General features: G+C 41.7%; 1 protein-coding gene across 1 annotated transcript in view; it reads left to right on the forward strand.

The window, feature by feature from the left end:
- The window catches only part of csmd3b (CUB and Sushi multiple domains 3b), a 379,947-nt gene extending 357,289 nt beyond the window's left edge, over window positions 1-22,658 (forward strand). Inside the window, exons 59-72 of the mRNA XM_069681472.1 lie at window positions 2,467-2,649; window positions 2,823-2,999; window positions 4,998-5,177; window positions 5,955-6,128; window positions 6,347-6,520; window positions 9,969-10,042; window positions 11,560-11,671; window positions 11,760-11,939; window positions 13,582-13,641; window positions 14,993-15,151; window positions 16,027-16,163; window positions 16,309-16,396; window positions 17,351-17,486; window positions 18,098-22,658. Of these exons, the coding sequence (XP_069537573.1) occupies window positions 2,467-2,649; window positions 2,823-2,999; window positions 4,998-5,177; window positions 5,955-6,128; window positions 6,347-6,520; window positions 9,969-10,042; window positions 11,560-11,671; window positions 11,760-11,939; window positions 13,582-13,641; window positions 14,993-15,151; window positions 16,027-16,163; window positions 16,309-16,396; window positions 17,351-17,486; window positions 18,098-18,257 (1,994 nt within the window). The 3' untranslated portion in view covers window positions 18,258-22,658. The remainder of the gene's footprint in view (window positions 1-2,466; window positions 2,650-2,822; window positions 3,000-4,997; window positions 5,178-5,954; window positions 6,129-6,346; window positions 6,521-9,968; window positions 10,043-11,559; window positions 11,672-11,759; window positions 11,940-13,581; window positions 13,642-14,992; window positions 15,152-16,026; window positions 16,164-16,308; window positions 16,397-17,350; window positions 17,487-18,097) is intronic.
- The last annotated feature ends 738 nt before the right edge of the window (window positions 22,659-23,396 follow it).

The raw sequence follows: 23,396 nt of genomic DNA on the forward strand, positions 1-23,396 counted from the left end.
CCTGAACAGATCGGCAGGAGCCATATTTGTCAACAGAGCTGTCAATCATCCTTTTTGCAGCATCAAATAATTAATTAAAAATAAACTTGTCAGAAAAATGAACACTTGGACGTAAATCAGCATGATAAGAACTAAATAAAATGACAGAAACCATGTTTGAGAAAAATGTATTTGGCGTGTATTTTGATTTTATAGTTTGACTCATGTCCCATCTGTTAACATGGAGGAGGCGGGCTTTATGACCTGTACTGCAGCCAGTCAGCAGGGTGCGCTCCAAATGTTTTGGCTTTACTTTTAGGGGGCTGCCATGTCGTCCATCTTTTTATACAATCTATAATGTCTAATAGCAGTTTGCCTGGAATAGCCACATGAAAATCAAAATGTTTAATACTTCATCATTGTTTTGTTCAGCACTTGGAATTTGTTAATGAAGACTTGGGACTTGGCAAGATTTAACTTAAAAAACCTAAGTGGAATAGTTCAACATTTTGGGAAATAAGCTTATTTGGTTTCTTGCCCACGTTAAATTAGTTAAATGATTATTACTACTCTCATATTCCCTTCAATCAGGAGGTCATTAGTGTAACTTAGCACAAAGGCTGTAAATGCTCGCATTGGTCCCCCCAAAGGTAAAGCACAATCCACCTTCCAGCTCCTCTAAAACTCACTAATTAACAAGGTTTGTTTAATCCGTATGAAATCCAGAGCATTGAAACAACATGTTGTGGTTTTATCATGTGGAGTTTTGCCATCTCCATGAGATTGCCTGGCAACTAGCAGAGACACCAGGAGGTCATGACCCCTTCTTACACCTGAGTTTTATGCACATCTAACAACTAGTTATTATGTGTTGATTAGTGACCTTTTAAGGTGCAAATATAGGTGTAACTGGCTGCTGGCTGTAGCTTCATGTAGAGAACAGTAGAAAGAGAACAGTAGTAAGCAAAAAACGTGTATTTCCAAAAGTGTTGAATCATTATTTTTATATTTTATTGCTCTAGGCGAGGTTTCTACTAGTGGTGTTTTTAAAGAAATTACATCATGCCCAAGCTGTTTGATTTGTCCACCGAGCCGTCCCTGCTCGACCACCTGCAGTAAAGTCCCTGAATCAGACGGGTGAGAATGTTATAGCCTTGTACCTTTTCTGGTCCAGCTTTATGAGATCTTCTGCAAACCTGAGCAGAGGAGCTACAGCTCAGTAACCCGTGAATTTACCCGAGCCTGAGCACAGCCAAAATCTTTCTATCAGAGAGATGTTGTGTGTGTGCGTGTGTGTGTGCGCGCAGATGAATGTGTGTGCGACCGATTAGTGGTTGTTCCAAAGTCACCTGAGGGAAACGACTGAGATTAGTTTTCACTACACTCTGTCCCACAAACTTACACACATGCGTGCGCACGTTCAGCTACACACACATGCACCAGTGACATCAGGTAGATTGGTTGTTCTCCCTGTTGAGACCAGATACACCCGAGGCTACATGGTGACTTTAGAGCTGTGTGTGTGTGAGTGTGTGTGTGTGAGTTCGCCCCATGGGAGCTGTGTAGATAAGTGTGCAGGGTCTCTGAAGGTTTGTGTTGTCTGTCCCCTGACTGCTTTTTGATCTGTTCCCAATATTCATCAGTAAACGTGAAGCTTTCAAAGACAAATATCAACGACACAATTTGGTAAAAAGCTTATTTATGTGCATCTGAGAAACACGGTCTGGCATCACAAAGGTGTTATGTCATTATATGTTGCGTCTGTGTTGTGTGTGAGCTCAATTTAGCAGCAAGCCTCTAGATATTTAGAGTGTAGTACAAACAGAGCCAATTTGAAATTAGGCTATTCACAAAACATTGCAGACGCATTTGGGAAATTCATCTGAAATGGTAGCGGAATATTACACGGTATTTTGTTGCACAGCTTGAATTAAAGGTCAATAACGTATGTGAATGTGGGTGAAATATTCCTTCTGTGTTCTGTTTATTATATGCACACATAAAACAATGCATTAGCAACATTAGCAAAAAAAAAAGGGAAAAGTTCCAGATGTGTTTGGGTAACAATTTATTTGTAGATGTGACTGACAAAGTGTGTGTGAAAGTGTGTGTGCATGTTCCCAGGAGCGTGCTCTGTCTGTCAGGCAGAATTTGCTGACCAGGCTGCTCCACAAGGGCAGAGCGAGGATCACACACATACACAGAGCCACTCATCTACCCATAAGCACGCACAAACACGCTGGTAAGGCGAACATATGCCCCCTGTCACCAACATTTGTGTGCTGTCCACTACAATTTGTAAGCATCCACACTTGAGTACACTGAGGACGTTTAATATAATGTCTCAATAACTCGACTATACATGGTTAAGGTTTGAAGGACGTTCTGTCTTTTTGTTTAGAGGATACAGCCTGCTTTGTGGCGATTCAAGGATTCTAGTTTTGATGTCTGGGGCCTCACGCTGTCTCCTTGTTTCTCCCTCTGCAGGCGACACAGCTGGTTCCTGTGGCGATCCTGGCATCCCCTCTCACGGCTCGAGAGAACAAACGGATTTCAGGATCCGCTCCAAGGTTCACTTCAGCTGCTCGGAGGGCTACGATCTGATCGGCTCTATGGAGAGGATGTGCTTCCCTAATGGGACCTGGTCGGGCACGCAGCCCTTCTGTAAACGTAGGAGGACACTTTGACTCAATCTATACCAACCCAGCACTTTGACACTTCTCCAGTTATAGATCCACCGATGTTCTGCAGAGTCTCCTTTAATAACCGCAGTCATCGTGTTGAAACTCATTGAGATGCACGAGGCCTTCTCTCTCTCTTATTCTCTCATTTTTCCCCCGCAGCTGTCCAGTGTGGTAACCCTGGCACCCCCAGTAACGGCAGAGTGTTTCGTTTGGATGGAACAACGTTTTCTCACTCTGTCATCTACTCCTGCATGGAAGGCTACTTGCTCAACGGCGCCACCACCAGGCTGTGTCAGGCCAACGGGACCTGGACAGGAGCACAGCCAAATTGCACAAGTAAGCGACCGATGTCACTCATGGGATAGTTTATACATTTGTTTATTGGTTAAGTTAGTTATTGCTCTGCATGTGAACCCACACTTAAGGTGACTTGGAGGCTAAAGAGCAGACTGTCAGCTTTATGTATCACTAAGTATATATAATCTGAGCATTAAATCCTTGCTTTGCAATGACGTCAAGTCTGCAACCCATAAACATTCCCAAACTCCTGATGTGTGATTATAAGGTTCCCTTATGCGACCCTATTTTATGCCCTGCTTTAAATTATTTTGCGACAGTTTAGGGTCTGAGTAATGAAGTAAGCCTCAAGTCTCCGCGCTCCTGCTGCAGACTTTATAGGGTGACATGAATAACCTTGATTGTTGTTTACTTAAGCTAATTTGCTTTTTGAACTCTGTGGGAAAAACCCCCAAGAGTAAATACCCATAAAATATAACATTCTGTTATACACAGCGTAATATGTGACCCAAGTCATGGTTGAACAAGTGCTAATCAGTGCTGCATGTTACACAGAGTGCACAGTCTGCATGTTAAGATGAATGGTGCTACAGGTGGCAGATGTTTATAAACAGTATACTCGATAAAATATACCCTTGTTAAAAACAATTCTTCATTGTGTCCAGAGATGAAATTCACTCACCTTGGAGCACACATGAAGAGAGATGTAGCAGTATGTTGTTCTATGCAAACATATCCCCTCCCCTGTCACATGTCCTCAAACAAAGATATCCATAAACACAATGATAACAGCATATCATAAAATGACATAGAAATATAATGTACAACATAGATAAATTAAACCGTATGAATGAATATAAAAGGCGTTATCGTATGGTTATTAACTCTTGACCAATGACTGCATATAAAGATAGACGACGCGTCTCCATCTGCTCTCATTGTACAAAATTGAAGCCAAAATAGCCCCCAAGGCAGGCAATGCCATCTTGCGCTGGTGACGTCATTTGGAGCCAGAGATGCGCAGTAGAGATCAGCAGGGGGAGCCGCCGTAGTCACTTCCGCTAACCAAAACACACACTTAACTTACTGAAGGGACTGAAGCCACTCAGCAGGGGGCGCTCCAAATACTTTGGCTTCACTTTTCAGGAGCTGTCATGTCGTCCATCTTTTTATACAGTCTACACTCTTGACCATGATACTAACTAGGCGAGCTAAAAATATAGCAATTCCCCCACCGCCACCCTTTTTATTTAAAGGTGTCAGGTGTTATCCTGGGGAAGAGAGAAAACAATAATATAGTTCCATTATCATTAAGTCTTGTAATCTCAGTGAGTAGTAATGTGTTCATCTTTCTGTGCATAGTGCCTCGAATGAATTATTTGAAATGTCCAGCAGTAAGAAAGAAAGACATAGAAATGCTGAGAGACCACATTTCTTCTGTACGGGGTCCTGAAAAGAAAAAAGATTTCAAGATCCCCTGACTTAAAGGAAAAAGCTTTTACAGTAGATTACATCTATTCACGGGCCATGACAGTATATGGGGGAAGGTTTGAAAGCATTAAAACTGTCTATTTGAGTATGAACGACATCAGTCAGGGGAATCCTAATAATCCATCAAAAGAGTCCTGGGACAATCTCCATATTTAATATCATAATGTTTCACTGAAGTCCAAACAAAGATTCTACCTGTTGTGATGTCTACAGCTTAAAATACACACATATAGAAGTGTAGTAAAATGAATATGCAGTTCAAGTTAAGTAATCTCTACTGCAACTTTGTTGAGATTCTTGTAGGCGTGGATAGTTTTGAAATGCAGTGTAAAGAACTGCTCTAATACTCTTCGACTGATCCTCTGTCTTTCTGGTTCTCTATTTACCTCTCCTCATCATTTTCATTACCTTAATAAAAGCAGCATATGAACTTTATTGATAAGCAAATAAAAACTCCAATATTCTCATCCCATAGCGTCGCTTGTAAAGTCAACTTAATCATCATTCCGTCTCTTTTAATCCAACTCCTCTTGTCCGTCTCCGTAGTGATAAACTGCGGTGATCCAGGTGTGCCGGCCAACGGCCTTCGCTACGGAGAAGACTTTACGATTGGTCAGAATGTTACCTTCCAGTGCCAGCCGGGATACAGGATGGAGGAGGATGGATCACCTGTGAGGACATGCACCCAAAATGGGACGTGGAGTGGGAACATGCCAATATGTACAGGTACATAACTCTTTTTTAACACTGCAATACTTCTGCTGGTATTAAAACGCTCCCAACTGAAATAAATGTGGATATAATAGAGGAGCACCTTAAATGTGGGTGTTATTTTATTCATAAGTATAGTAAATACAATTGATTATCCTTTGTTTGTGCATCATTCTTTTACACAGACACACTTACAGTATACTAAATGTAAATGTTTTATTCAATATATTCCCCATTAGCTGTATGGAACATTAAAAAATGTTTAATATGTATCATAGTACTGTAATCATAATGTAAACTACTGAGATACATGCCTTATTTTTTGATTATAAATGTCCCTATAATAGATTGTACAATAAGTTAACAACTAACACTACTTTGTACAATGGATGTGACTTCTACAGAAACAGGTAGGACAATATTAGTATTACACAAACTCTTGTAATGTCACTAAATATACAAAGACTGGCACAGCACATTTTGCTCCTCTTACAGTCAGTGCATCAAGTGAGGAAAATCAAGAAACACAAATGAGTGTGTATGAGTCACATGTAACATCCTGGTACTGCCATGATTAGTTTAAACTCTATCTGTTAACCAACCTGATTGAAAGTGTCTCCGCCATAATTGCATTGTTAAATTTTAATAGCTCTAAAAATGACAATTAACATGACAAGTGATTTCGACAGAAACAGCGGAAACACCTGCAGCTGCTGAAAACTGTGCAGGCTTTTATTCTCCCTTTCCCTGTTACCTAACCCCTCTCTCTCCCTCTCTCTCTCTCCCCTGTAGCTGTGACCTGCCCGGCTCCCCCTGCCATCAGCAACGGGGTACTGCAGGGCAGTGACTTCGAGTGGGGCAGCAGTGTGAGCTTCAGCTGCTCACCTGGATATGAGCTCTCGTTTCCAGCTGTCCTGACCTGTGTTGCCAACGGCACCTGGAACGGCATGCTACCACAGTGCTTACGTAAGAGCACACACACACACACACTGCATTTGCACACATGCATTACCGGGAACAAGCACACACATTTCCTGTTATTATTCTTTACTAATCATCAGTTACAGTTAGAGGCAAAATCTACATTTGTCCTTGAGCTATGCGCAAAGCGCTTGTCAGCGATGTTAGCAACTCATACTGAATTGGGATTGTGTGTGCTTGTGCGTATCTGTGTGTGTGCGCAGCCAAGTTCTGTGGTGACCCTGGTACAACAGTCGGTGGTTTCAGAGAGGGACGGAGTTTTATCTACCAATCAGAAGTGTCCTTCACTTGTGCTCCACCTCTTATTCTGGTCGGCACAGCAACCAGGCTCTGTGAAAGTGATGGTACCTGGAGTGGCACGCAGCCGCGCTGTATTGGTAAGTCCTATCCTTTATTTATTGTTATTATGTTTACATTTAAATATGTGTACATGGGTAATTCTGAATAAATCCAGTCAAAAAAGTTCCCGGAATTATGTTATTCAACTAAGTCTCCAGCCTGTTCAAATACCGTACCAACCTCTACCAAAATTGGATCTAAGATTTTACCGATTGCCGTTAAATAGTTCCTGACTATATCCTCAATCATTTATCCCCACATGAGCTGCAGCACATCCTGGTATCCCCGGGCAGGGGTGTCTCACCCACTTCAAAGCCTGAGTTAAATTTAAAGGCAGTAACGGTTTGCCCACTAGAGCCCCCGGACTTTTGAATGATGTTCCTTTGGAGGTAAAATAAGTTGTATAACTTGTAAAATAAGTATGTCTCCTTTTGATTATTTTATCATTTATCTTGTGTTGTATTTTTAACATCTTAACTTTCCTGACTAAATATCAGTGTGAGTTTGAAACTTCTGAACATGATTTAGTTTATGTCTTCCTTCCAGTTTATTATCACTGGTTTGTGGCTCAGCGGGGAGCATGCACTGGTGTCTGAAACTTTCCGGCCTAATGATCAGGGCAACTAATGACCCATCGTTATGGAGTTGACAGCAGCATTGCAGTTTACTCACGGGGTTGCCAAGCAGAGAAACTACTGTTCCTTCAAAGTTTAAATTACAAAGAGTTATTGAAATGATAATGAATAGTGACTGCACGCTTATCTGAGACAATCTTGTAAATGAAAATGAGCCTTAGGAGGACAAGCCTTAAAGGACTCCAGTGATGTTTCCAAACTGACGAATGCTGCTGCTTCACTGTGAGGCAGAATTAATAGGTGTCCAGCATGTTACATACAGTAATTATTTAGTTTGAGCTTCAACTTAACTTGTTTTGTCAACATTTTTTTTTAGTAAGCAAGCAAGCTGAAAAACGTTAACAGCCAATTTATGATGAATATAGTAAAATACTTTTTGGTTTATTTAAAAGAGGGGGTATTATGCTGTTTCATATTTTAACACATGAATGCCCGCATACCTGGATACTTGAAAAGGTGGTCTCAAGTACGGTTCATGTGTACTCGGGTATGGTATGCATCAGATGTGAAAGCTAACCGTACCAAACCATGGAAGTGGACTGCTTTTTCATAATGTCTCCTCCGAAATCTGCGTATGCGTGCAGCACCGCCGATCTCATCCTCTGAACTGGATGGCCATGGCTGGTTTCTTCAAAACTGAATAATAGCACGCATTGAGCGGAGGTCAGCTCCATTGTATGGGCTTAAGATCATGCGACATAAACCATAAACCATCGTCCGAAGTTGCTGATGCTCTTCTTCTTCTCCTTGTTTTTGAGGTGCATTACCGCCACCTTCTGAGATCTTCACTTAATGTGAAAACGCCCTCAGACAGTTTTTCTACACGTTGCACTTTGTGACATCAGCAAACTTCGGCGAGCTGGCCAATCAGAAGAAAGCGGTCTTGCAGGGGCGGGGTTTCTTAAAGAGACAGAGCTGACTGAGTCGTTTCAGGCGGGGGCTGTATGAGGGCCTGCACAGAGCACCAGTGTGAGAAAAATGAGGAGTTTTTTTAACTGTAAATTATGCTAAGCTACTCCACAGGTATGGCAGACTGAAATAAGAAGCTTGAAATTAGCATGATACCCCCCTTTAATTTTCAGCCTTTAATGGTGTCTGTCTTTCCTGAATTGTTTACTTCTTTAAACAGAAAACATACTTTAGTATTCCTACTTCTGTTTGACAAACTTTATAGAACATGCAAAGTTAGTTTTTCTTTATGCAGCACTGGAAATACAAATGAAGTATATATACAATTATACATTGATTTATTGTCCATGAATATACAACATTTATATGCATTTAGAGGTGGATTTCATGCTTCAAGGCATGGGAGGAAACCAAACAATAATAAACTAAGTGAATGAAAATAGGGAAATAAAACACTACGCATGGGCTGCAGTTATACAATATAAATACAGAAATACAGCTGATAGTTCATCAGAAAACCTGCTTTGCAAAACTATTTCCAGGCAGTGAAGGACAGGAAATGATTGTGAGGCTTTCCTCTGAAAGTACTGAGATATTAGATGTAGGAACATTATGTGCTTCAAATACAATTCCCTAGCCTCTAGGAGAAAGTTCATACTTTGTGACACAAGATTATAAGTTGTAAAACAGTTTACATTCAACAAGTAAGGTCTTGTGTACTAAAAAAAAGTGTGAGATCCTATATGGGAAGCCCTTTTTTCGAGAAAGTGCTTCCTCACGAGCAAGACAACACCAGCGCAGGCAGCAACTTACATTATTCTTAAAGGCTGTCAGGAACGGGGATCCACATCCAACTTCAAACAAGCTGATGCTAGCTGGGGATTAAGAAGAAAACGAGGAGGGATATTCACCACACATTACACATGCTCCCACAGGGGTCCGTACACAAGCATGTGTGATGTTCAGAGCACCACTTCACATGTCTGATTCTGAGCAGGCTCTTAAACATCAAGTATGCTAATGAATTGTAATAAATGAGAGGAACACTTGACTGTTCTTTCATAGCATTTAATAAGGAGCGCATATACGCTACTTTACAGCCTCTATAAAGTCCAATGCTGCATGTGGATCTAAGAATAGAAGGTCGGCTCTGACACGTTATAGAATCGATATGTAAAAGTAGTTTTAGGTCTTGTATATCATGGCCAGCCTTTAAGTCTGAGACTAAGAAGCAAACACAAGCATAAACACAAATAAAGTGCCGCTTTGTTTTCCTCTATGATGGAAGTAAAGTGAGAATGTAATGCCGGCTCCCTGTGTGTGCGTGCGTGTGCTCGGGTGATTTATTAGTGTGTGATTGCAGCTGTATGTTAGCGTGTGATGTGTATTACTGTGTGACTGAAACAGAATGAGTTTTGAGCCGAAGCAGCCTGCTCTTTAAATAAGACAGACGAGGGAGGGAGGGAGGGAGGGAGGGGGGCGACGGTGGTGGTGGTGGGGGGGGTAAGCAGAGAGATATACAGTGACATGGGAAGATAGGAAGAGAGAGGAAGAGGGAGCAGTTAGAGGAGGAGAGGGGGAGACAGAAGGGGGGAGTTAGAGAGGTACAGGGGGGAGAGAGAGGAGAGTGAATCTGTCATTTCGGAAGCTGTATTGAATCGAGCTCTGCGTCAGGATGTGCTCTACATGCTGATGTTCCTGCCACACACACACACACACAAGCGCGCGCTTCTCTCACACACACAAACCGGCCCTGCTTCGTATTCCGACAAAGCACTACTGCCCCCTGGTGTCCCGCCGAGGGTACGCACCCAGCTGTTACCATGACAACAGAGGAGAGGAAAGGAGAGTAGAGAGAGGACAAATAATGCTGCCACTAATTTATCTTTCTTTTAGATTCTGTGTGTAATTACTTAGAGGCCTGTGCTGCTCTTGTTTTCAGAACCGACCAAAACCAGCTGCGATAACCCGGGAACGCCGCGCTACGGCTCCTTGAACAGGACCTACGGTTTCAAGGTAAAGTATCTGACAAAGTTAACTCCATATTACCTTTATACAAGATATGTTCACTTTCTCCTGGCTCCTTTGGAAAGTAAAATGCAGCTTAACAATGTAATTACAAAGAAAGAGTACAGGAGGGTAAAGAAGGAGAAGAGGAAACATTTGACAACTGTTGCTCAGACAAAACAAGACATTTAAATATGTCCACTTGGGCTTTTGAAAATTGTTATTTTGAACAGTACTCGGTTATAAAAACACTAATTAGGTAGAGGCAGCAAAATTGGTGAATAATACATATGCATTGCCTCTTGGTCAGTATCTTAACTCATCCATGTTAAAAGAGCTCCTTGCTCTGTGCAAAGGTTCAGCCAAAGCTAATATGAAACCGTGTCTTGGCAACACATCAACATGCAACTATTAAGATGTGTCCATCCAATGCGACTCAGCAAGGCAACGCTGCAGACAAACAATAATAATGTTAAGATTTCACTAATTTAAACTGCTGAAGTCTAGTCATATATATATACAGGTGTGCAATGGAAAAAATCTTTGTGCAGACTGTTGATTTGATTCCCTTTTTCTTACAAGTCAAGTTTATTTGTATAGCTCATTTCAGCAGCAAGACAATTCAAAGTGCTTTACACAAGACAACAAAGAAACACGATTTAAAACAAGACATAAAAAAACAAAACAAAGATACAATATAAAGACTTAAAACAGACGCTTACATTTAAAAAGACAGGTATAAACTACAAAAATAAAAGTTGCAGTGCAGATATAAATAATTAAAATTGTTATCGAAATAAATGTATCAAAATAATTCAATAAAAGGCAGATGTGAGCAGGTGAGCCTTCAGCCTTGATTTAAAAGAAGTGAGTGTTTCAGCAGACCTGCATGTTCCAGATATACGGAGCATAAAAACTGAACGCTGCTTCTCCATGTTTGCTTCTGACTCTGGGGACAGAGAGCAGACCTGAGTGGTCGGGATGGTTCGTACTGTGTTAGTTGATCACAAATGCATTTTGGCCCTAGACCATTCAGTGCTTTGTAAACCAGCAGTAGTATTTTGAAATCCAGTCAATCCAGCCAGTGTAAAGAACTGGAGTCATGTGATCTACTTACAGTGTAGTTGCATTAGGAAGGAATTACTTAGAGTTATAATTGTAGTAAACAATGACTTCCTACTTGATTTCTGACCAATACTCACATGAGAATTGTATCAAGAAAGACTTGAAAACATGATGCGCTGGTTTGATTTAGTTATACACTGTTACGATCTTTGAAATGAAGTCCTAATTTTTGCTTCAATGTCTTCAGGACTTCAAAGTATTCAGAGCATACTGTCATTACACATTCTATCTGTATTTAACCGAGGCAAACTCCTCAAATGCTCTTCATAAAAAGACATTATGCAAACTATATTTGCATATGTATGTAGCCTTACTTCGCTAAGAAGGTCCTCTGAAGGTTTGGAGAATGTTCAAACGTTAGCTTTTTTTCAGTGCGTGTGCTTTCGTCTCTGTCTCTACAGGTGGGCAGCGTGGTGTCATTTCAGTGCCAGCCAGGACATCTGATTCAGGGCTCCTCCTCTCGAACCTGCCAGCCTGATCTGACGTGGAGCGGAGATCAACCTGAGTGCATACGTAGGAAACATACATCCTATCAGCTTGTTAGCATATCGCCCCATCCATGCTCTGACTCTAACTCCAGTTTTCCTTCTCCACCCTCCAGCCCACGCCTGTAAGCAGCCGGAGAGCCCGCTCCATGTGGACGTAGTTGGTATGGATCTGCCTGGGTTTGGCTACACCTTGGTGTACAGCTGTCAGCATGGCTTCTTCCTGGCGGGAGGTTCTGAACACAGAGTCTGCAAGAGTGACGGCACTTGGACGGGAAAAATGCCTATATGTCGAGGTAAAAAAAGACAATGATGTTTTTCTCTCTGTGTATATGTAGTGCGTTTAATTTAAAGATCTGGTCCAGAAAAATTCAGTATAATCCATTAGTGTGGCTAAACAGGTAGAAGACGTCAGTACATCTTGATAAATGACACTTTTTCAGCACAGATAGCGGAGCAAGCTCGCCATCTGGAGTGGGCTGAGATTTCCTGGTTGGCTGGTCAATCTTCTGGCAGCACTGTAAAAAAAAGATAATATAATATCCCATGGTGGTGTTTCATCCTTCATTAGATGAGCCCGGTCAGATCCTTACAGGTCAGGTTATGAATTCATCACATCTCGAGGGTCCATTTTTCTTCCCCGACCAACTTTACTGCAGCTGAAATTGACAGAGTGATTGTCTTGAGCTTAAACAGTGACCTGTTGAACTGTAACAGGTGTGTGGTGGAAACAACAAACTTACAGGTACAAGAGACGGAGCATATAAGTGGATCAATGTGGGACAAAGGATGTTCTCTTTGATCACTAAACGTGTATACACTACCATGTACGTGTTCTGCAACATAAAACTCCTTAAGCTTAAATTTTGTACATATTCTGAAAATGCATGATGTGATATCTGTGGGTTAATTGCGATGCTATTGTTGTCTTGTTTTATTCCAGTCCAGTGCCTACTTGTTATGTTTATGTCATTATTGACCCTTTAGGTGACCTTATAAATTCCACCATACCAATACAAAGTGATTAAACCACATCGACACAATCCCGCAATATTGTCCTTTGAGGAGCTTTCGAGCGTATCCCACAATCTTCATCAACAAACAGAGTTTTCCCCGCTGCAGGGAAACCGTAGAAGTTCTGCTTTTCTGAGCACTATAAGAGCGCCTTATCTGAGTTTGTCTAAAAGTTCCGATTGAAAGTGCTTTCCTGGACTTGGAAACAGTTGTTTACCAAACAATCTAACCACAAGCAGCCTTTGCAGCCTTTGATATTATCCAAGAAACTTCCATCAATGCTATTAAAAGTAGCTAATTTTATGCATCTTTTGGACATTAGCTTTCGCCATAAAGAAGGGATAATAATGAGATTTTTAAATCCACCTTTATGCAAGAAAAAGTCTTCAACTTCGAAATGATTCCACCCAGGCCGATTCAACCTCTCGCCCTGAGGTGGCCTTTTAAAATTGGAGCACTCTCTGATCCAATTTGAGATTCTAGGACAAAAAGCCCTCTCCTTTGCTTGCCTTTCCTTGTTGGCAACAATGGCTGCATCTTGAAGTGACGATAAGAGGCTGCTCTGAATGGTCAAAACCCAAAGTGCCTTCAGGGCACTTTTAAAAGGATCTAATATGCGCCACAATTATTGGTCAGGAACTCTATTTGCATTGCTCTGCCTACAAATAACCATTAGACGGGTTTATTTTGGGTGACCTTTTTCTAAACTCTTGTCGCTCATTATGCGCATGTGTGACTAACAGTGACCAACGCTGCATTCTAATTAGGTAATAAGGAGAGGGCTGTCTCCTGGCTAGTTTCAGGGGATATCAGATGATGGCTCTGTAAGTTAAACAAGAGGCAAACATCTGAATATCCTTTGAGTCCCTGCAGCTCTGCTCGCGCTTTTAACATCGCATTATCTCTCTCTTTCTTTGTGTGTAGCTGGAGAGAAGAAGAAGCCTGTAAAACCAGCAACAGGAACGCCCAGTCCCAAACTGAATGGTTAGTTCTGTTACATTTTATTCTCTTACAGTCGAGTACAGTCCTGTTGTTTCTTGTCTACTCTTGACTTGTCCTATCTCTTGTATTTTTTTTTGTTTTTGTGTGCCATAGTTTAATAAATTCTGCCCTGCTCTTTTCCGCTCTGCTCTGCTTGCTCCACCGTCTTCTGTTTCGTGTCGATTTCATTGTTCTTTACCGCTTTCCGCTGAGAATAATTTATCTCGCTCACTACACATAGAAAGGTGAATTAAATACTGTGATGTTGCGCTTTCGTTTGTGCTGCTTTCAGATCTGCTCTGTTGTGATTTATCTTGATGTCATTTCATAACCTTCTCATAAAGTTCCTGCAACTACCAAAGCAGGAAGCAGCCTTTAAATATACAGAAAATGTATGGACATAAGGTTATAAGTGTTCTGTTTATTACATGTTCACTCTGAGTAACAGCACTGAGGCTCATCAGAAACCATTTGTGTTTGGTGTCAAAGTTTATGTTTATTTCTAATCTAATGATTCATATCTAAGCTCTCGCCATACATAGCCATGTATAGAAAGATGGACGACATGACAGCTTCCCTAAAAGTGAAGCCAAAACATTTGGCGCGCCCCCTGCTGACTGGCTGCAGTATAGGTCATAAAGCCCGCCTCCTCCATGTTAACAGATGGGACATGAGTCAAACTATAAATTCAGAATACACGCCAAATAAATGTTTCTCAAACATGGTTTCTGTCATTATAGTTAGTTCTTATCATGCTGATTTACGTCCATTTTTCTGACAGGTTTATTTTTAATGAGTTATTTGATGCTGTCAAAGGGATGATTGACAGCTCTGTTGACAAATACGGCTCCTGCAGTCGATCTGTTCTGGATTAGCAGAGTAGAGGAGGAACGGCGAGAGGAAACGTAACTAAAACAATCACTACATTAATTCAAGTTTACTTATCTGTGAACGTCTGCTTCAGACCAACACAAAGAAGCTGATGTTAAACACGTTGAAGTGTGGGATCCTTGCTGTTTTTTCTGTAAGTTAGGTGTGGGTTTTGGTTAGCAGAAGTGGTTACGGTGCAGATCTCTACTGGCTCCAAATGAAGTCACCATCGCAAGATGGCTACGCCCTTCACGGGGGCTATTTTGGCTTCAATTCCTTACAATGAGAGCAGATGGCGACGCGTCGTCCATCTTTATACACAGTCACTGGCTCTCACTGACAGCCCTCTGAGACTCAACCAGCTCTTCCATAGAAGAGAAAACAACAATAAAAAGCTGTTGTGAATAAAGTTTAGCAGCTGACTCTTAGCTTTGTTTTCTTCCTGTTGTTTTCCATCCTGATGTGTTCTGTTCTTTTTCTCTAGTTCCAGATGACGTCTTTGCTCCTAACTACATATGGAAAGGTTCCTATAATTACCGTGGGAGGAAGCAGCCGATGACGCTGAGCATCACCAGCTTCAACTCCACAACAGGCAGAGTCAACGTCTCCCTTAGCAATGGCAACATGGACCTGCTCCTATCAGGCATGATGGAATAAGATAATTATACCCTCCATACTGTGCAGTACATGTTCGGGTCATTCTCTATGTCATGCAGTACACAATGATGTCGATGCATTGGTGTCACAACACAAGCACTACAGAGCTCCTACCATCCACACGTTCACTGAGCCTCTTTGAATCACTGTGCTGTTCTCTACCCGTGTCTGTATCTCTCTACTCTCCTGGAGCTGCTATGCTTATTTTAATGTATCCGTAGTCCACTTCAAAATCCCCACACATACACTTCCCCACACAGAGACCTCCCAGGGTCCTACAACAGCGTCAGCAGGGGGTTAAGACCCTATTAAAACACAAATCCTGTTGAAGCTAGAATTGGCTCCTGGAGTTACAGAGAGCACAAACCTCATATCACGAAACCACGCAGCTCTGAGACTTCTAACATGCTTCTTCTGGCCTAAAGGAGCAGCTTTAGATCAATAACAGCTAAAGCTGCACTCATGCAGGCACCAAAATGCCATCGCCTAGTTGCAATAGACTTGAATGACTTATTTTAAGATATTTATTGAAATGTCAGGTTTTTCTTTCTGTCTTTTTTTCAGAGAATAAAAAGAAAAGATATCAATCTTAAGTCAGAGCATGCAGCACGAATCTGGAGTCCAGATGTGTTCAGCCTAGCTTATCATGTTTGTTTAACCCGTACATGACCTGACAGGTAGAAATAGGGATTTGTGAGATCTAACAGTGCTCTGCAGATGCAGCTTGAAAGCTTCCTTCTTATCCTTTGAATTTCCAGTTGCAAATCAGAAACCTAATGATATCTATCAACCCAGCCGTTGCACTCTGATGTGTTTCACTCTGTTATTTTGCAAACCAGTTATTTTTCCTGTCCTCTCTAGGAGTGTATAAGGCTGCTGAGGCGCGGCTGTTACTGCTGATGTACCAGGTGAACTATGTGAACCAGGGGAACCAGCTCAAAGATTCAGCCATCACTCCGGCCAAAATCGTGGAAGACTCCTGGACCATGGATGGATTCGTAAGTCTCAGCGGATACAGAGCAATCGACTTAACAATTTAGAAGGGCTTTTTTAGTTAATCATAAATACGAGAGATAATTTAACTCTTATTTAACTCGTCTCGTGTTTTTTCTCTTTCTTGATCATCTCCTCTTTCCTCCGAAGGTATCAGCGGAGCCTGACGGTTCTAGCTACGTATTCCAAGGTTTCATTCAGGGAAAAGACTACGGACAGTTTGGGCTGCAAAGACTGGGTAAATCTCTCTTAGGCTTATTATCTAATTTTGACCTTAAGTTGAAAATCCTTGTCAACTGCTTGAAAGAACCTCACTAACGGAGAAAGTGATCAGGCAGCATCTCGTTGCTGGCAGCAGTGACCTTATTGCTCACGCTGAGTCAGCCTCGCATGGATTACCAGGAGCAAACACTGCTCTTCAGACTCAATGTTATCTAACAAGGGCCAAAGTCCGTCATCATGCACCCATATATGACGTAATATCCTGTAAATAGAGCCAAGAGCAGTCCCTCATTTTACGTCATCAGTGACGTATATATGGAAGGCTGCGAAAATTGGCATTTGGCACAAAGAAAACAACGAAATATTTTCAGGATAAAAGCAAATCCTGGAAATATGACAAGACAGATTAGGACAGTTAGATTGTCCTGCATACATATTGTGCAATGCCAGTACAACTAATATGAAGTGCAGCTGTTTCAGGTAGACTTTTAAAGAGGGGGTATTATGCTGTTTCACATCGTAAGACTTATATATAATGTTACAATGTTGGATGTCCAGACTAAACATGGGTGAAGTTTCAAATCTGTAGGTAAAAGTATGTTGGAGTCATCCCCAGGCTTCTCAGCTCAGTCTGCAGGCTGCTGTGAACACCAGGTTTTTCTACACACTGCACTTTGTGACATCACAAAAAAGTGGGCTTGTAGGGGCGGGGTTTCTTAAAGGGACAGAGCTGACTGAGTCGTTTCAGGCAGAGGCTGTACGAGGGCCTGCACAGAGCACCAGTGTGAGAAAAATGAGGAGTTATTTCAACTGTAAATTATGCTAAGCTACTCCACAGGTATCACAGAGTGAAATATGAAGCGTGAAATTAGCATCACCTTTGAGCAAATAGTTTTAGAGTTCATTGCATTTCTATGTCCTCCATTCTTATTATCTAGTCGATGGCAATCCATTTCCTCTTGTGCCTCAGGTCTGAACATGTCAGAGAGTCAGAACTCTCCGCCCCCCCAGCTCGGTACCAACAGCAGTTCTGTGGCCATCGCTATCCTGGTGCCTTTCTTCGCTCTGATATTCACCGGCTTCGGCTTCTATCTCTACAAACAAAGGTACGTGCTTAAAAAAAAAAAAGCTGAAAGGTGTCCCATTGAAGAGTATCTCTGTTAAACTCCGGCAATAAAAAATAATATTTTCCTGTCACTTCATTGTTCTGTTTGTCATTATTGTCATAAGAACTGTAGAGACAGTCTTGTTAGCATTTTAAGAAGCTGTCTGTTTGATGAAAACAGTACCTGCCTCAGCGCTTCGGCTGTTGAGGCGCTGAGAGAAAGTCAAGACACTGTCTGTTTCAAACTGCGCCGCAAAACAATTCTGTTTAGGAGGTGTTAAATTGGATTTTTCAGAGATATGATTCAAGCACAATTGACTGGTGTTCGCATTGTTAGCAGATGCAAATAACTTCTGTTCTGCTCTTGATACCTAAAAAAAGAACCTTGCAGAAGGAATTAGTTTCGGACGGGCTGATTGGAATCTCGCTTGGCTTCCCAAAAAGCACCACGCTCTCTCTAATCCTTCTTTAAGCTTGTTTACTCTGCCTCTATTCCCAAGACTGCATTCGCCGTCGTCCACTGGCTACCTAGTTATTATTAAGAAACAATTAGTACAATTTTATCGCCCTAATTGTGTACTTACGTGTCTTTACTGTTGTTTTCCTTCACAGAACCACACCAAAAACACAGTACACAGGCTGCTCGGTCCACGAGAACAACAACGGCCAGGCCGCCTTCGAGAACCCCATGTACAACACCAACGCCAAGGCTGTGGAGGGGAAGGCGGTCAGATTCGATCCCAATCTGAATACTGTCTGCACCATGGTCTGAGGATTGATTATCCTCGCTCGAACCTAATGACTCAGATATCTAATGGGACCACAATCGGTGCGAGGCCGCGGAAGCCGAATGCTTTCGACTAAAACCTCAACACCGTCAGCGACACGGTCGACACATTGATTACTACAGACCTCCAGTCCCCCGATCAGAAGCCTAAAACCCCCAAGCGGAGGGGGAAGTGTCCCCTTGAAGCCGCCGTTGGTTTCTTTGTCTCCACGAGTTAAATGCAAACAAATGTGCGCACACAAAGTCCAAACCACACACATTATCCGTCTCTAACCCCAAAACTCAGCTGGTCATGGATAGATTAGAATTTGACTCCAAACCACACACAGCTATTATACTCCAACCTCTAATTTAACTCCGCCAACTCTCTAATTCCAGTAGTCCTGATTAAGCCATGACCTGCTTGTCGGATTTTATGACATGTCACCGTAACCTGATGCTGAATTTTTCTACTTCACGCAGAGCTTTGGAGGGAAGGAGCCTCTCTCCGCTCTGTAAGTAAGCCCCTGCCTGGAGAGAGATGAGAGAGAGAGCACATTATCAGTGCTCCGACCATGGTTATACATCATGGCGATAAACTGCACTACAAAAAAATGGGCTGATATTATTTGTGCCATGTCTTCTCCCCTCCGACTGTACTCAACAAATCCTTACTGTGAGGAAGCCGACACAGATGGGAAAGTGTGACATGAAGAAGATGTCACAGAAGACACTGTGAAGGAGACAAATTGTTTTTTAATATTTGGCTTCAAAGCTGGCAGAAAGAAACACTGTCACCAGTCAGTAAAGCAGACTGACTACTTCTAAGTAGGAGCCTAAAATGACGATGAAATTCCCATAGTTACACGAGAGGCTGGAGCTACTACTCTCTCGTCTTTTTCTATTAAAGAGGAATCTAAAACTGCTAATGCTAGCAGACAGAAGCAAGAAGTTGCTTTGAACAGAGCCTTACTCCTAAGCAAAAGGATAAGGGCAGCCCTGGAGACGGAGCTGTAATCCTAACTGAACTGGGATTAGAGCGAGAGCCAAACTAAAAGGAGTCTAAAGGGGAGCTAGCACCGAGAGAGCAGATGAGAAGAGACGGACTCATCAAATGGATAAACTGCTCCCTCCCATCCAATGGATGAGAGAGGAGGCCGAGGAGACCGAGCCAACCCCTAACTGAACTGGAAGTAGGGTGAGGGAGTCGTCAAGAGGAACGATGAGGTCTTTAAAATACTAACACAGCCAATCAGAGCCTGTCTAACCTGAAATCAACTACAGAGAGAGGTCGGCCTTCCCTCTACATAATGAATCAGATCAGACGCGCCTTGAGGAATCTGATCCAGTGAATTTCAATGGATTTTGATGAGAAAGACGGGCGAACGGATACAGAGGACTCTGACGGACTTCCAAAGAAAAAAGACTTTGAGAAACAGAGAAAGCTCTGGCACTAAAGCACATTTTACAGGAACACTACCTGTCTTACCCACCGAGAGATGGACTGACACAGGGACAGATAGATGGAAGGTTAGAGGGGAAGCTGACAGGATGAGTGGCAGACAGAAGAGATGACAGGTACACTCACTAACAGAAGTCTGAAGAGACAGAAAGACGGAGCTGACAGATGGTATTAAGAGTCGACGGAAGCAGATAGACGGGTTCAAGAGAGACAAGCAGGGTGTTAAGACTGATGCAGACCATCGCCCTGTGTCTCCGCTCCGCAGACAGACAGGTTTAAACGCAGATTAACCGGCTTACAGACGCAGAGCCAGACAGCAGACACAAAGTGATAGAGAGACAAACAGGGTCGTAGCCCTCGTTGTGGACTCGGCTCCACAGTCATTCTGCACTCTGTGAGTGCTTATCTCCTTTCTTTGTTATTGCTGCAGAATCTTCTGATCTGTAAATCTATTGCATATATATTCGGGAGCATTCACCACCTATATTTTTGTGCTATATATTTACCACAGGGGGGGCCGGAGGGAAAAATTGGAATATAGCGGAGAGAGTTTTTAGAAAAAAAAACAAAGAAATATGAAAATAAAAGATATTACAACCATGTGCTGTTCACAGACGGTTCACACGGTACTTTGGTTCCTTTTGAAACGGAATTGTTTGATTTTTAATTTCTCGTGTGACGTGAAATTTCCTCGCACCATCACTGTCTTTTTCCCACTGAGGCAATCACGAGTGTCGGTGGTTCTGTTGTTGTCATTGTTGTCGAGATGCAAGGTCTGCCAGCAACAATCACGCTGTTTAAAGTTAATGTTTAAAACATTCATCGCACATTTCTGCGTGTTAATTGATGGAGTTTGTTGGGTTTTTTTGCAGCTGTTTCTTTGCCCCTTAACTGGAGCGGTTACACATCTGTGCTCCATAACGGCCCCTATTGTTACACAGACAGCTTCTTAATGATCTGCTGGAAGAACGGCACTGTTTTCAGAACCTAACTGGTGATATCATGTCACAGAAATTTGCACATCAAAACTCCTAACTAATGTTGTTTTTTAGCTACAGTTCGGAGAAGTCAGCGTTGTCAAAGCAACACAGAAATAACAGCTCTCAAAGGCTCCCATGTGGCCAGACTTTCATCCAGCTCCGACTATGGTTGAAGGTAACGATTCCATCGTCTCTAACAAAGTCTTGGTTAAAGAATTTAAATCATTTTAAAATTGGTAATAATTGCTGCTGAACTGCCCAACACGAAGTGTGCGGATGATGATGTGTGTACAATGTTTCAACCACAGAATATTTGTGTTGTTTATTGTCATGCTAGTTCATGTTTGTATTCTTGTGTGATACATTAGGAGGTTAAAGTACAAGGAGAAGGGTTTTATTTTGAAGGTTTTAGGATGTTTGTGACTTGAACTCAAAATGATGGTCATGTTTAGTTTCAGAATATAAAGGTATTAACCTTATCTGTTTCTAAAAACCTCACAGACAAGATGACTAAATTGTAAACAAGTTCCCCTCCAGGTTTTACACCTCTGAGCTGTTTCCCCTCATGTCAAAAATCAATACTGAAAAGAATTGTGTTTTTTTTTGGGCCTGATTTTAACAGTTTATTCGCCCTTGTTCTGAAATCCACATAAATTATAAATGTGTTCACACAGTTTACAAGCCTTTAGTTACAGCTTTGTGCAAAGTCTGTACTACCTTTGGCACTCCTTCAGAATCATACGCACACCGGATTTCAATTACAAAACTTTGCTTCGTACATTGTGCATTTTAAAAGCATAAAGGCCTTGAATGAATCACTGATGCTCTTACCTTTTGGGAGAGGATCGTAAGAGTGCAACTTGACAATTTAGTAAATTCAAACACAAAAACAAGGCCATTGAGATTCCAAACTCCCCCTTGCTTTTTGCTTTGCATACAAATATAGCCTCATTGTTTCAGCTCAATGTCCCCTCGCGGTGGCTATGTTGCAGATCTGATCTACCACCTCTTCTCTTTATTATTGTACATCAGGCAACCTTCGCTGTATGTAGCTCCTGTGAGCCACTGGGGGCTGTTGTTGCACATGTTTATTGGCCTTCTGATGGTTTCATCTGCCATTAACGAAACACTACAGAGAGAAGATTGTTATGTAACATCCATTAAGTAGTGCCATATTGTCAGGGTTGGGCCTTAAAATACACCATATAGCACCATAGATATATTAATAGGTCCCCATGTATCAATGAGCATGAGTCACTTTTTTAAGGCAGTTTGATTTAAAGGTTTGAATCTGTCCACACTTCTGATGTTTTTAATGAGCCTGGATGTCAGATTGAGAGAAGACAAAAACCCCTGCTGCCGCGACCACAGGCACCGACCGCAATCAGCCGACAGAAAACTCCTCCTAAAGTCTTTAATGATTTAAAAACATTAGTTGCTGCAGCTTCTTTGTTTACCAATGCCGCATCTGTCCCGCACTGCATCGCTATAGTAACATCATTGTTTCTTACTACAGTTTGGATTGATCGTTGCTGCTGTCGTCGTCGTCGCTGTCGTTGTTGTTTAATTTTTTCGGTATGGATCTGACACAGTGCCTACCAAAAACCATGGGACCCTCCCTGTCGCCCCCACACACACGTTCTTTCAAACACACACACACACACACTTAAACATACAAACACACATGTTCCTGCCCTCCCCTCCATCAGAAGTGATTTTTTTCTAAGCTTCAGTCTATTTTGCCACAAGCTTTTCCTACTGACTGACTGCAATAAGACCCATGTGATTTGAAAGACTTAAAAGCTGTTCCTGCCTGGGGACGTTGGAAATATTCACCATTTGAAAAAAAAAAAGATGAAATATAGAATAAAAAAGTGTTTTGTACAGAAATATATTTTTATGATGAAATTATTTGTAAAATGTATGAATCTATTATGTAAATTTTCAATGCAATGTAAGATTAAAAAAGGCTAATTGCTTTTGTAAAAAATGTGTCTTCCTTTGCTGTCTGTTCTGATTTATATCAAGTGACATCACACCTGAACATATTGCCGGGAATGAACACCACAGTACAAGCTAATGATAAAGATTATTCTTCTAAATGTGGAATCTAAATTTGCTTTAGGCTCTAAAGTGGGGAAAAAAAATAGTTTAAAGTCAGGGGTGCCTTGTAGGGGATTCTCTGCTGGCTCAAAGTGCATTAAAATATATATATAAATATATAGTGTAGTTCTCACCTCAAGATGAACTCCTTTAACTTCTTTCTTTAGTTTGCAGAAGAAGTCTTCATCACTGGGACTGCAACATTAGTTCTGCTCCTGCACCAGCGACTGTAGGTCTCATTTTCTGCAGGAGAAGCAGGTAAGAGTAAAGCAAGAGGTTTTCATATAGGACAGGTATCACACGATTTTTATAGTAATGAATGAACTGGTATACACATGTATATTTATAGTACATTAAAGTGGTCCAAATGGTCTGTAAGAATACAACAGAGCAGGTCGACCTTTGCATCGAGCCTTATTATTAAGCTAAAGCAGCCTCTGTCATTCGATTGGAAAATAAAACCTACCTTCAATCAATCATATTTTACAAACCCCAATTCCAAAAAAGTTGTGACATTGTGTAAAATGTGAATAGAAACAGAATACAGTGATTTGCAAATCCTTTTCAACTTTATTCAGTTCAATACAGCACAAAGACGAG

Source organism: Semicossyphus pulcher, unplaced genomic scaffold (assembly GCF_022749685.1).
Source record: "Semicossyphus pulcher isolate SPU_LCO1_2020_fin unplaced genomic scaffold, fSemPul1.0.p SCAF_5, whole genome shotgun sequence".
Lineage (NCBI taxonomy): Eukaryota > Metazoa > Chordata > Actinopteri > Labriformes > Labridae > Semicossyphus > Semicossyphus pulcher.